The sequence below is a fragment of the Tursiops truncatus genome, chromosome 10, assembly GCF_011762595.2.
Source record: "Tursiops truncatus isolate mTurTru1 chromosome 10, mTurTru1.mat.Y, whole genome shotgun sequence".
Lineage (NCBI taxonomy): Eukaryota > Metazoa > Chordata > Mammalia > Artiodactyla > Delphinidae > Tursiops > Tursiops truncatus.
In genome coordinates, this window is record NC_047043.1 from 26,179,371 (window position 1) to 26,194,199 (window position 14,829).

At 36.3% G+C, this 14,829-nt stretch overlaps 1 protein-coding gene across 1 annotated transcript in view; it reads right to left on the reverse strand.

Annotated features, from left to right (window-relative positions):
• TFAP2D (transcription factor AP-2 delta) overlaps nt 1-14,829 on the reverse strand; it is a 54,666-nt gene that overhangs the window by 10,415 nt on the left and 29,422 nt on the right. The window contains exons 6-7 of the mRNA XM_033863678.2: nt 14,637-14,778; nt 8,735-8,848 (exon numbers count right to left, since the gene is read on the reverse strand). Of these exons, the coding sequence (XP_033719569.1) occupies nt 8,735-8,848; nt 14,637-14,778 (256 nt within the window). The remainder of the gene's footprint in view (nt 1-8,734; nt 8,849-14,636; nt 14,779-14,829) is intronic.

Sequence of the window (14,829 nt, forward strand, 5' to 3'; positions counted from 1 at the left end):
GGGTTGGCTAACCTCCCTGGGTAAAAGAGGAAGCTGAACTTTTCCAGCATTTCCCCCAAGAACTTCTGCAGAGCCTTAGTTCCATGGAATGTTAATAGGTATTCTGAGAAAAAAACAGTTTCTGTGATCAAGTTTTGGAGACAGGAAGCTAAGCATTCCTTCCACTCAAAAACAGTTTTGGGAGCTTATAATATGCCAACTGCGTTGGCGTACCTCTAGAGGAGTATGGTAGTCAGGGTTTCTTGAGCCCAAAAAAACACTTGACCATGACACACTTCCAAGGAGCAGCTCATGGGACTGTGAAACTCACTTTGGAGAAGTGCATTTATGACTGTCCTGAACCTCTGCCAGGTTGGGAGACGTGATTGCCTATCCATCACTCTAAGGTCACGTTTCTCCTGTTTTTCTCAGCCACTTACTCTGAGGTCCCAAAGGGATTGAGTCCTTGTGATTCCATTTTACTTCACTCCATCTCATTAGCAAAGGAAGCTAAGGGTATAATCATTGCACACACATTAGGAGAGACCAAAGTCAATCACATCCAAGTCAATTTTTTGAAGGTAAAGACATTTTTTTTGATATCTCCACCCTATTTTTTACATATGGAAATAGAGCTTTTGGGGATAAATTAACCATGTCCTTATATTTCTCCCTATCAGACAATTCGTATTTTCTTTGTAGAATAGGGGAAGGAAAATGCTAAGCTGAGGACTCGTGCTCTCTTAGATGAATTTAGTCAACTGTTGACTTCTGGGGAAATTTTTTTATTGAAGTAACCTTGGTTTATAACATTATGTAAGTTTCATGTGCACATTATATTTCTACTTCTGTATATACAACAGTGTGCTCACCACCAAATATATAGTTTCCATCAGCTGTTGACTTTTTTAAATGAACAAGTTGCTAAAACACATAGAGAGGAAGTGAGATCACATGGAAACACAGCATAAATGATTGACTGAGCAGTAAATGGAGAATGGAATAAGGAAGCTTAGAAGGAGCCTTCAAGATCATCCAGCTTAACTGTTGTCAATTTACAGATGAACCTGCAGAGGCCAGACTGGTAAATGTCTTCTCTAAATCCACACTTCCAGCCGGAAACCAAGAGGAGACTGAGCTAGACGCCCTGACATCCATTCTGAGTATTTCCCATGATTTCGTGCTGTCTCTCCCCCAACCCACAGATCAACAAAGATAGAAATTATTTAAATACAAATTTACCAAATTATTCACATGTAATTGTTAGGGGACAATGTTTGCAAATTTTTGTTAGAAACAGTTGCTTCTGGTTTCTCTTGTTTGAATTACCAGTCTCCTATGTGCTGAACCTAAAACTCCATTAAAGTCATCAAATCACCTGCAATAGATGTTTTTATGTTCGTATCTCCTGCAGCATTTGGTTTGGGGCCACGCACTTTGTGAAGGACAATAAATACTGGCAACTGATTTACACTTTAATTTCTTGCTTAACGTTAAGTAAAGGTAAGTAATTTAATGTAGATTCATGCAAGAAGGGCATCATGGTCCCACTTATCTGCTAAGGAAGTGAAAACTGTTGCCTGTTTTATTTTATAGTCTACATTTTTTTCTATTGAAAGTTTTACTTCAAGGGAAAGAGGTTTTTTTCTCTTATGTAAATACAGGCTGTCCTTTTTTATTTAAGTAGTGAATAAGACCACTTACAGGTATGTTTTTCTTTGAAGTGGAGAATGTAAGTGCACTTTTGGAGTCTAGGTTAAAGTTTTAAAGTTTAATTTCAGCCTTACATAAAGGAGCTTCAGTGTGGAAAACATAGGATTTTTTTTCCTTCACAATTCAGGCCTATTATTTCCAACATTCTTAAATAAAATGGTCTTCGAAGTCCCCTTGAACTGGCAGAACATCCTGAAGGGGTCAATAATTCTGTTTCTTAAATCTAAGCCTAGGCATGTAATTTATTTTACGATGTTTTCTTTTGGGATTAGAGATTTAATTGAAATTTCTTTATTTCTCTTCTGACACTAAAAATGCTTTCACAAGATTAATAAAATCCTCCACTCCTGGTTACCTTCCCCACCATTTTCCCATCCCAAGAAAATGAAAAAATAAAAACAAAAAACAAAAACTATACACATCTTAGGCTCCTTGGAGAAGACGTGTCCACATTTAAATAGAGACACACATCCTATCTTCAGTGTGTTGTCAAGCACACAGCACTCAGAAGATTCTAGTTGAGTTGACTGGAATGCACGTCATACGTAGAGAAAGAGAAGGGGGATGAACAGCCCAGGAAGAGAAAATTCAGAGAGACATGAGCGCTGCCTCTAGAAACCGGGAGGGAAACAGGATTAAACTGACTCTATAGGGCCCCCAAGGAGTGGGAATGTTAGGGAGACAGATCTTGGCCCAACGGAGGGAAGGCATTGCTAATAGAGTTGTCAGAGATAGAAGGGATGCCGAGGCATGAAAAGAGCAGCCTATCACTGGAAGTTATCGAGCCTGGGATGGGTGACAACTTGACAGGGATGTTGGAGGGAAGATTCAAATGTTGGAGGAGAGTGGGGAACTTAAGGGGCCTTCCAACACTGAGAATCAATGAGGAGAATGTAATCACCAGCAAACACAGACATCGGGGACAGCCTATGCATTTCTTATTTCCAAAGCGTTATGGGAGTTGTAGGAGGGTCTATTTCTCAGAAGATGTGATGTCAGTATACTTTGTGACTCAAATAGAAGAATTTAAGCACATTGAATCCCCAGCCCATGGTCCAAAGAAAACACCAAGGCCCTGGGAATGAACCAGAGGAGAATATATCCAAGACAAAACAGAGTTAGTATTGTATTCTACATTTAGTAACATATAGGTATTGGGCACATACTATGTGCTAAGTACTGTGGATAGACAGAGGAAATCCTACAAGGACCTACTGTATAACACAGGGAACTCTACTCAATATTTTGCAATAACCTATAAGGGAAAAGAATCTGGAAAAAAAAAGATACATATGTATGTAAAACTGAATCACTGTGCTGTACACCTGAAACTGACACGGTATTGTAAATCAACTATATTTCAATAAAAAAATATTTACAGTAAAAAAAAAGGGGGGGAAATCCTTTCCCAATTATCCCAGGTAATTACCCGCACTCTACTTAACACTCTTATAATCTCTCTATGTCATATTTTAAGTCTTTGTATGTAACTGTCTTCCACTTCAGAAGTACTTAAAGATGGGACAATCCTTTGGCCATCTTTGCACCACCTGCCCTTAGCACAGTAAAATACAAGAAACAGTAAAATATCACGCTCCCAAGGTGGGTGTTGAGAAAGAAAACAACCTCATTTTCCCAACAGGTTGTTTTCTCTGAACTGAGCATTAAAAATAGTCTAGCTTCCTCCCCTTACTTACGTTGTTCAACGTGCTTTTGCTTGACTTTAGATTCAAGGATATTAGGAGAACATAAGACACAAAGAAGGGCAAAGTTATTAAGATTTCTTGAGATCTCAAAGAAGGGAATCCTAACATTTCAGAAAATTAGGGCTCTGGTTTCCTCTGAGCTGAGTCTGTTCTGTCCGTGAAGTCCCACGCCACCTTGGTCTAATTGTCATCACCATTCTGGGGAACTGTGTCTGTGGGGACTTCCGCAGATTTCAATCAATCGTCTTCCCCTTTCCAGTAGATGCTGTGGTGTCTGCTCTGGTCTCTAAAGCAATATACACTTTGGATGGTACTCAGTAAATTATAAATAATGGATAAACCTGCCTCCTGTCATTTTGATAGAAACAAGCAGCTTTCCAGGCTGTGAGTCGATCACGAGAAGGGTCACTACTCTCCCCACCGTTGCCCAGAGCACCCTGATATGTCAGTTACCACAGAAAACTGGAAGTAGTTATCTGGGCTTTACAAGGCCAGATCATTCCCTAGCTCTACCTAGACATATTCAATCTGCTGAAAGTAAGCCGTGGTTCTCCAGGTACCAAATCAGCCACCCTGGAAGATGTAATTCAAGTGGTTTGCACTGGGAAGGAGATTCTGACGAAATAAAATAGTAGCACAAGTGGATGCTACTAGTCAGAGTCGTCTCTATGCTCATCCAGTCACACTCTCTCCTTACTTCTTTCCCAGACAGCACTCAGCAAAAACAGTGGAAAATCAGACTCTGCTAATGGACTGTTTGCAACATCAGATGTGATATGTTTCCTTTCTAACACATTTTTCTCTTGAGCTGATGCTTCTATCAAATTAAAGTTACCACCGTCAGTAGGAAATTATGAAAGAGACACCTTCCATGCTAACACATTGTTACCCAGCTTATTAGCAGGATAATAGATGTAGAATCTCTTTAATTCATTAGAGTATAAGACAGAACTTTACATAATTCTCAATGTCACTTTAAAAATGAATTAGAGGTTTCCCTGGTGGCGCAGTGGTTGAGAGTCCGCCTGCCGATGCAGGGGACACGGGTTCGTGCCCTGGTCCGGGAAGATCCCACATGCCACGGAGCGGCTAGGCCCGTGAGCCATGGCCGCTGAGCCTGCGTGTCTGGCGCCTGTGCTCCGCAATGGGAGAGGCCACAACACTGAGAGGCCCGCGTACCAAAAAAAAAAAAAAAAAAAAAAAAAAGAATTAGAAATGTTTTTCTTCCAAGGGAAAAGAAGCTAATAGTCTTGGAATATCCTAGGACTGTGAGCTGTCTAGACTTAAAGCTGTCTAATTATCAGAATCAACTTCAGATTTTGCAAATTATACAGATGCCTGAGTCCAATCCTAGACTTGACCTATTGAATTAGATCTTTAAAAGTGTACTTCAGGCCTCAAGATTTTTTTTTTTGGCAACGCCGTGCAGCTTGCAGGATCTTAGTCCCCCAACCAGGGATCGAACCCGTGTCCTCGGCAGTGAAATCACAGAATCCTAGCCACTGGACAGCCTGGGAATTCCCTTTTGTCTTCTTTTTTTGGCTTTTTTTTTGGCCTCAAGACTTTTAAAAAGCTCTAAGGGAAATTCCACTATGAACCCAGGTTTAAGAGCTACACTTCTAAAGTGTGAGGTATTTTTCCAAGGTCAGGCAACAAGCTGATTTTACAGTCCTATTAAGATATTTTATTGAGGCTACTTTTAATAAATACACAGTAAAAACCAAAAGAAACACACACTTAAATTCGGTTTACATCAGGAGACTTAAACTTGGATTTTAATTGGAAATGTCAACCATGTTTAAAACTTTTGTTTAAAAGAATATTGTTTAAGACATGCAAAAAAAATAAAGGTGGACACATCTTACACCATATACAAAAATTAACTCAAAATGGATCAAAGATCTAAACATAAGACCTAAAACTCTTAGAAGAAAACACAGTTGGGGGAAAGCTTCATGACACTAGATATGGCAAGGATTTCCTGGATATAACATCAAAAACACAGGCAACAAAAATAAAAATAGGCAAATTGAACTATATCAAAAACCTCTGTGCATCAAAGAACACAACAGAATAAAAAGTCAACCTACAGAGTGGGAGAAAATATTTACAAATTGTATATCTAATACGGGGTTAATATCCAGAATATATAAAGAACTCCCACAACTCAACAACAAAAAGCAAATAACCAGATTTACAAATGGGCAAAGGATGTGAATAAAGAGCTCTTCTAAGATGCCATAGAAATGGCCAACAAGCATATTAAAAGATGCTTAACATCATATTCATTAAGGAAATGCAAATCAAAACTTCAATGAGATATCACCTCACACTCATTAGGATAGCTACTATCTGCCCCGCAAATAAAATCACAACAGTAAATAACAAGAGGTAGAGGTATTAGAACCCTGTGCCCTGTTGGTGGGAATGTAAAATGGTGCAGGCACATTGGAAAACAATATGACATTTTCTCAAAAATTAAAAATAGAATGACCATAGACATAGTGATGCTACTTATGGACATATATCCAAAAAAAATTGAAAGCAGGATCTTCAAAAGATATTTGTACACCCATGTTCAGAGCAGCACTATTCACAATAGCCAAGAGGTAGAAGCAACCCAAGTCTCCACTAATGGATGACTGGATAAGCGAAATGTGGTATACATGTACAATAGAATATTATTCAGTCTTAGAGGAAAGGAAATTTAGCATGTACTACAACATAGATGAACCTTGAAAACATTATGCTAAGTGAAATAAGTCAATCACAAAAAGACAAATACTGTATGAGTTTACTTATTTGAAGTATTTAGTCAAATTCATAGGGACAGAAAGTAGAATGGTGGTTGCCAAGGGCTGGGGGGAAGGGGAAATTCGTTGTTTAATGGCTATAGAGTTTCAGATTTGCAAAACGAAAAAAATCCTGGAGACTGGTTGCCCAACCATGTGAATATACTTAACATTACTGAACTGTACACTTAGAAGTGATTAAGATGGTAAATGCTGTTGTGTTTTTTTAACCACAATTTTTAAAAAAGATATAATTAAGGAAATTTGCTGTAAAGTGAATTTTGGTTAAGTGATTTTTAACGTCATACTACCCGCCATTGTGAAATCCAGAAGATTTCATCTAAATAAATAATCAGAATGTAGTTAAAGCAAAATATATGAAAAAATCTGACAAACATTACAAAAGCATAATAAATGGGAGTCGTAACTTTCTGATAGCTAACTACTCAACACATCAATAATAATACCAAAGTTTTATAGGTGATACATTTATAAGTAGATATACCATGTAATGGTAAATGTGTTAAGATATGGCTGTACATTTCAAATTGTTGTGACTGAGAATCTGCAGGCATATATCTTCTCAAGAGCTTTATACCCAAAATGTAATCTCTCTTTTTTACGGAGAATGAGGAGGAACAATTTACCATATATTTAGCTTTTCTCTAGGAAACATCAGACTAGCTTCTCTGGGTAATCCTAGACTAGCTTGTTACTATATTTTGCATGGGGAGGAACCAAAGAGCATATAAAGCACATGTAGGAAACATTCAGCTCAAGTTTAGAAATGAAAGTTTTCTCTAAAGAGTTCTGTGGCATTAAGTTGGCAGATGACTCAGGTATCAACAAATTAGCAGATTGTGCGTACGCTAAACAGACAAATCGTTTGCCTATTTATTTTACACTGTAGCTGATATCCAATTTACCCATTGATGCCGTAGTCTGTTTTGAGCCTTGAAAAAGGACAGCTCACTGTCCAATAAAGGCTATGACCTCTGTGATTGGAAATGACCTAGCAGACATGACAGAGAGCCCCAGTTCTCTGTATTCCAACAGTAAGTTCCTTCTTGGAGTAAATCTGTAACTCAACAAACCTCCTTAAATCCAGAATTGAACTTGTATAAAAATTATTAAGCTGTGAATTGAACTTCTGTAAAAACTATTAATCTCTTAAGTATGTATACAAATAAAAATGTGGAAAAAATTTGTACAGATATGATAGTAGGGCAGTTTGTACTTTTTAAACTTGGATCAGTGGTGCAGTAAACAGTATATCATTTATTGAATGCTTACTCTGTATTCATTTTCTCATTTTAGCTCACTACCACCATGTAATGGAGCGGTTCTTATTCCATTAAAAGCTAGGGAAAGAAAAGCTTGAGAAGAGTACATACATTACCCCAAATAACCCAGCTCAGATGTATTAATGTATTAAATACATTAAGGGATGTATTTGAAGACCGTTCTCTTGACTCCAAAGCCTTTTGCTCTTAACTTTTAAGCACTACGCTTTCTCCCAGTTTTAGTACACTCACCTTCACTAACCCAATTGAATGGTAGAAGAAAAGTCCTGGGAACTTATCCTACATTTGGTGCATTTTTAGAAGACAAATCCTTTAATCTTCAGAGAGGTGTCTATTACACCTTGAGGAGTATTGTGACATGATGAAAAATTAAGTATTTTATTTAAAAGTCTCTGATGTTGCAGATAAAATTCCAACTTACTTAAATATCCATTATTTTGTATAACAGAATATCTTCCTCAAAAGCATTATAATCATTGAGAGGTATTGAAAGCATTTTGAAATTTAATTATGTTGGTCTTTCCTTAGCATTGATTTTTTAAACTAAATGATAATAATAAAAAGAGGATAAGTAAAATTTTTTATTGATGAGAAATGTCATGTAGGCATTAGAATTCTAGAGTTTAACATTTGGAAGGCACCTGAAAAATTATCATGTTCGTTTCCACATTGCAACCAGGGCATAAATTAACCAAGAAAAATAGTCTATTCTCTTCCAAAGAATTTCAGAAAATGAAATTTAAGATATACTTTCAATAATACATCCTGGGTTCTTTAAAATATGCTTGTGTGGTCTAACTTAAGAACCATGCGCGGTTTCTAACTGCAGAGAAATCATTAGCGTACTCCTGGAAAATCGGTCTAGGATGTCCCATTAGTTTCTATCACATCGTCTGCCTATTCAACGATTCACATAATCAAGGTAAAGAACTGTTTAAAGGATTTCAGGATCCTGATCTAAAAGTGCTATTGTTTGAAATAATAGTGCTCACAGTCACAGGTTCTTTGAAATCACACAAAGTTATAAATTTTCTGATCCAAAGTGCTTCATGCTTTAGTTACTCTTACAATTTGATCTTAGGTGCTTGGAATTTCAAAAATTTCAGGCAGTCACCATATATATATATATATGTTTTATCTCTAAATGGAACTGTGATAGGACTACACACATGTCTGGGTTAATAAAGACGGTTTTAACAATTTAAAAGAGAGTCTGAACAAATTGAAAAACGATTCTTACCTGAAATGTGTTAAGTGTCTCTGGATGTCAAGGTCTAGAATTGGAGTGGGTCTGGAGGATCCCAGCGGTGATCTATCTTGGCTCAAGAGGTCTTGAAATTCTTTACAAATTTGTCTAAAATAAAAGATTCAAAATTAAAGTTGAACTCTTGAGACGGGGCTTTAATTTCATCCCATGATATTTTTCCAAAGGCTTGTTTTCTCTTTTAAAAGAGGACTAGATAAATATCATAAAGCAACCTCTGAAGTTCCATCTACAACATACAGATGAGGTTACAATGAGTTACAATAGCAACTATGCTCTCAAGTTGATCATGCTCTCAAGATGATCATGAAAACTTACAAGTGAGTAACAGTCCAGGAACACTGACAAAACCAATGTTCATTTTTAAGGTGAATATTCATAGATTAACCTCAGTATAAGGGAAAAATCTATAAAACAGGATCACAATTAATAATTCCTTTAAAAAAATTAAAATGTGATTCTGGGGGTGGGGTATCATGTCTGTAAACAAGTTTAAATCAAGCTATAGGCTTATTTCAGAGCCATGATTCAAGTAGACTTTGGGAAATCCCTTTCCCCAATATTTCATTATAATTCAGACTCTTCTGGACTAAATTTGTGTTTTTAATAATTGAAGTAGACAATCACCCAAATTTAGTCTACTAGCCTCATGCTGTCTCAGAAAAATGATTACATTGTGCTCCACGTAAGATAGTTTCTTGCAAAAAAGTATCAGCAAGGGCATTTTTCTGCTGCTTTTCTTAATTTAAATGATTATGATTTCTGATCATTGGTTTCATATTACCATGATTGTTTGATAACAGTAAAGCCCTTGTGATACATAGTCCAAAAGATATAATTCTGAAGAAGCAAACATATGAAGGAACCATGTGTGTGTGTGTTTTTTTAACAACAAAACACTAGATTAATGCAGAAGCTGAAGAGTGAAGTAAAAGACTGCTGAGGAATTACTCAAAAGAATCCATCAGCTAAGTGAAACCACTCCACATTCAAGGCATACTATGATAGTGATTAGGTTTTCTGTCTGGATTTACAATGGGCAGTCACAAAATGTAATAATGTAGCCCTGACTATAATTACCTATGGAGCCAAAATCAAGTACAGAAGGGTCAAATTATTCCAAGTGAAAGCCACTGCGTGGGCCCAGCCACAAAGTCCTCTCCAAAGCATTTGTGTCATTAAGCAAAAAACTACTACAAAGTGACAAAATGTCTTGAAGCCCAAATAACGTACCATTGAGTTAAAATCAGAGGAGGCTTGTTTATTATAAGGTACCCCATATTTATCGAATTCTTCTGGAGATCATTTGAGACTTTTTTTTTTTTACAAGCAATGAGTCTCAGTTTTAATGCCAGTGTTCAAATATCATCATTTCACAGAATTTGCCTTACTCATTTTGAACAGAAGTGAAAGTAAAAGAGGGTCATAGGGAAAGGAAAAGCCAAACAACAAACAGGTAAGTCTTTACCTGCTCTAAATCAAACAGGATCCTCCACACCACCTGTTAATGTTTGGTTGAGTCTCAGATGTAGCATCTAAACGCATGTTTTAACAGTGCATGTGTGTACTTCCACTGAAAATATTTTATCTGAACTTCTCACTTTTTCTGTTCTGAGTTAGACTCAGTTGGCTGACTTTCAGGTGTATTGCCTATTTTTAATTAACGAGTAGCAACTTAAATGTTGATATTATTTGTTGGCATCAAACGATGACATTTGGTGGGGCATCGTTATCTGTTGCCCTTTATGTTATTTAATAGTTAGATATATTGTTATCTTCGTTTTTAGAAAATGTCTTACTAAATTTTAAAATACAGACTCTTGCTATCACTTTTCAGACTAGCAATGTGAATTACTACATGGTAGGTCATCAGTATGATGCATTATTACAAAGGAATATTGGAGTTGTTTAACGACTGGTCTCTTAATTTTCTATCAGATTAAAATGTATTAAAAATTTAAATGGAGGTTAAAACATTGCTTTAGTTCGTGTGTTATGATATGGGAATTTCTCGGATAATTGAATAAACTAATTTAAAGTTGGCAAATCAACTTCTTTACTGTTTAAACAACAGAGCAAGTTACAATAAACTTAAAGTTGAGGAAGAAATGAGGAAAAGGCAAGTGTGGAAAAATTTAACTTATGCTAAGCAATTCAACTACTCCACATATGAAGCTGTATCAGGAGAAGTTTCAGAATTTTCAACCTTGATATTTGATTCTTCTGCTTAATTCACTGACTTTGGACAGCCTTCAGACTTAAAAACAGATGACAATTTTGTAGATTTCCTTTAGGCAATTATCATCATCACATTATGACAGTTACAGAGTTATTATTTTTATGCTTAGTTTTATTCTTATTTAAATTTTTATCTATGAAGCTACAGTAAGAAATACTCTTATTTCTCCAAACAAAATGTCACATTATGAATTACGTAACACAAGATGATCTTCGATGAATCATAAATTCTAACTTTATCACTTACGTCATTGTCCTTAAGGATTTAATTTTTTAGCTGATGTCTGAATTTAAAGTTCTGTTTCTCCTTTTGACTATTAATGTTATGGTAAAAATTAAAACTCGCTAACTATTCCTCTTTACCCTAATGCAGATCAAGTGTTAATCATATTTAGTTCTAAATTCAATGAAGAGGTTTAAATGTGTTTTTCATAAATCAAATAAATGTTTTGTCCAGTACATTTTTAGATTTCAAAAACTGTCTAACTCAGTTTCTATTACCCCCCTTAAATAATTATCTAATTACACGAAAATGTTTGGTTAATCAACAAAGCACTGGGAATAAAGAGGAATTAGGAGGGTAACGGCACTTAATCAATGAGCCTTTCTTACAATTGTATACTCGGCAATATAATTAAATACAACAGAATCTGTTATTCATAGAGGTAAAAAAGAAATATGTAAGCCATTGTGCCCATGTGGATCAGCAATTGGATCTCTCATCTAAAGAATTTTGAATTTTGTATATATTTTTGATACAATTGTCACAGTCCTGTGAAAAAGAAAGGTGAACTGATTAGAATGTAATGAATATCCAGGTAGATTACTTAATTTCAACACTGAGCATTTTAATCGAAAACAGCCAATGCTTTACCATTGGAAAATTTAGAAACTACTCAGAACACATGTTGGATCCATTAATATGTTGCAGAAAGGCATTTATTCCCACACACCCCTTAATTTATCTACTTATATTGATGACTACTTGTATTGAGTATGTTTGCTATGACTGCATAGTCTCCGATTCTTCAATTCTTGTTTCACATGATCTAATAAGAAGATGGAATGGATATAAATAACCACAAAAACAAAACATTTAGTCTGTCTCCTAATTTCTGGATGTTTATAGTCTATTTACTCTTACTTAAAGTAAGGTAATTGGAATTAGTGAATTCAATTCTTGCTTGACATTTAATGGTCTGCAAATGTCCAGCTACGGGAAGAGGGATCAAAGAGAATTACATGTTCTTGAAATATTTCATGAAATCAAAGTTCAAAATATCACCTAAAATAATATACATTACTTAGATCCCATGTAAAAGGGAAGTACTACTCCCTAGTTGAATCCACTACTATAAAATAGACGTCTCCATACAACTTTGACAAATATGAAAGTACTTCTCCCAAGTTCTTCTAACATTTACTTCTGTGAAAACAAAATCTCAACATCAGTTTGAATGCACTGACTCCCAAACACTTAGACAGAGTGATGGGAATTCCCAAGAAAATGGGAGCTTGTGTTTGGAAATGTAATGGTGGCCTTGCTGTGGATGGTGGGAGTGAACAGTTCTAGAATCTGGAGGAAGGAAGACAAGAAGGATTTCTCTGGATCAGGGGGTGAAAGTCTTAGAAAATGCATGATAAAACCACAACTGAGTAATTTTGAGGTAGGAAACATGAAGGCGTTTCCTCTTGGATAATTAGTATTTGGGGATAATAGTATCATTCAGAGGTATCACATGGGTATGCATGTTGGGAAATTTGTAAAATCCTACCAGCTAGAATGATATGCTTTGGGAACACCTAGGAGATACTACCTAACTTCTAGCACTGTCTATTTCTCCTGATCTGTAATAATTTGTTATAGTCTCTGAGATTACATTAAGGATACAAACGAACGAACTACTTGTACTTTCAGTTCCTTCTGGTAAAATTGAAATATGGAGAATGAAGACCCCTCTGGGTCAAAAACTGTTTGGAAGAGGGAAAAAGTAGAAGCAAAGTAGAAGTGAAGACCACTCCGCCCCCCCAGGGAGATAAACTGCACAAAAAATCTAGGTTTAGGTCTTTCTACTAGCAAGTGTTCAGCAGCTTCCCTAGCACAAAGCTCCTCTCAAAATTTTAAATCCAAGTGTTACATCCCTTATAATGTTCTTTCTCTAACTCTTACTTCTGTCTTTCTGCTATTCCTTTCCCCTTTATCTCCTTGTTTTGTCTTTTCTTTTGCCACCACCTTTCATTTCCCTTTTCTTTGGGGCAAGGTGAGAGAATTATCTAGTACTCTCATAAGAGCAATGAATAAATATATCTGAAACCCAAACAGTGACAGCCACAAGCAGCACAAACCCCAAATAATGGACTTAACGTGTCCTGGGCAAAAGCCTGGTGGGTGGTAGGTATGCCACACAAAACCTTAAATTTGTAAGAAGATCCATGTTACTTTAGATGTAGTAGAAGGAGGAATATTTATTTTTGGTTTTGTGCATTTTGAGACATTTACATTTTAGCCAACATATCGTAAAGTCATTTTAAAAAATCAGTTTCTAAGAAGCAATGTTTCTAACACGATCTATCACATACTTTCTCTTTACAAGTTTTCCCCAAATAAGAAACTAATGTATAAATGATAATTTAACCACCTGGGACTCTTAGTTCTAAAATCTGAATATAGAGTTAGGAAATTAAATAAGATTATTAATGGTTTATCTGTAGCAATAACTTGTTTCAATAAAGAGAAGAGAGCAAGAATTAGCTACCACTTGAAAGATTTTCATCTAAATTTTTTTTTGTCCATGCAGCGCAGCATGCGGGATCTTAGCTCCCCGACCAGGGATCGAACCCTCAACCCCTGCAGTGGAAGCATGGAGTCCCAACATGCACTGTTTTTAGAAGTCCTCTTCTAAAAATTTGAACGTGATTTGAGTAGTACTTAAGGTTCTGCTGGGTTTTCACATAGTAAATGGTAGTTCTTTCATTAATTATCAAAGAACTTTCAAGTTTGAGGGAGTTTGAAGTTATCTTATGAAAGCTTCCCCTTTTCCACATCATTTCCCTCATTATTTTAATTCACATTTTAATTGAACTTTTTACAATTTTCAGGAGCTTTCTCACACATTCTATCTTTTCTTTTCGACAATATCACTACAGGGGCTGTGGCAGTTCTGGGATTATTTGTTTAATTATATACAAGGAAAAATGGGGGCACTGATGCCAATCCTTGATCCCAGAGGTCTCTCTGTTACCTCTCATGCATCTGGGTCCTCAATGTTTCACATTCTCTGAGAACTTATAGCATTTTAAGATCTTTCTCCTCATTTATTAAGGCACAGTGAGTGGCTTAGACCGAATTGCATAGCAACCAACCAGCATATTTGCCTGGAATCTACATCTCCTAAACATGTTAGGCATTCCTACTATTCCGAAGAGGTTTTCTAAGAACTTTTGTCAGTGTCGGTGCAAATCTTGCTATGGGTGCAATGTTGGGGAAGTCCTTGTTTAATACATCTAGCTGCTGGTGTGTGAGACCCCCCTTAGAGACCAGGTGCTTTCTAAACTGTTTCCCTCATTCAAAGAAAATGAAAAAAAAAAAAAAAAAAAAAAACAGGATGAACGCACACAGAGTCTTCCCCATTCTGCTTACTTGGTCGCTAGGATCATCTTTTTTCTTGCTGTCTGTTCTTTCTGTTCCATATGTTGTCTGGCAAGATGTTCTCCTACTGCTTTGGCTGGAAACTCTGTTTCACAAGTGTAGCCAAAATCTCTAGCCAAGTGTAACGCCTCCCCTGTTGGCAGACAATAAAAGTCAGTTTCTCACTAATTTCCTTGGCAGACAA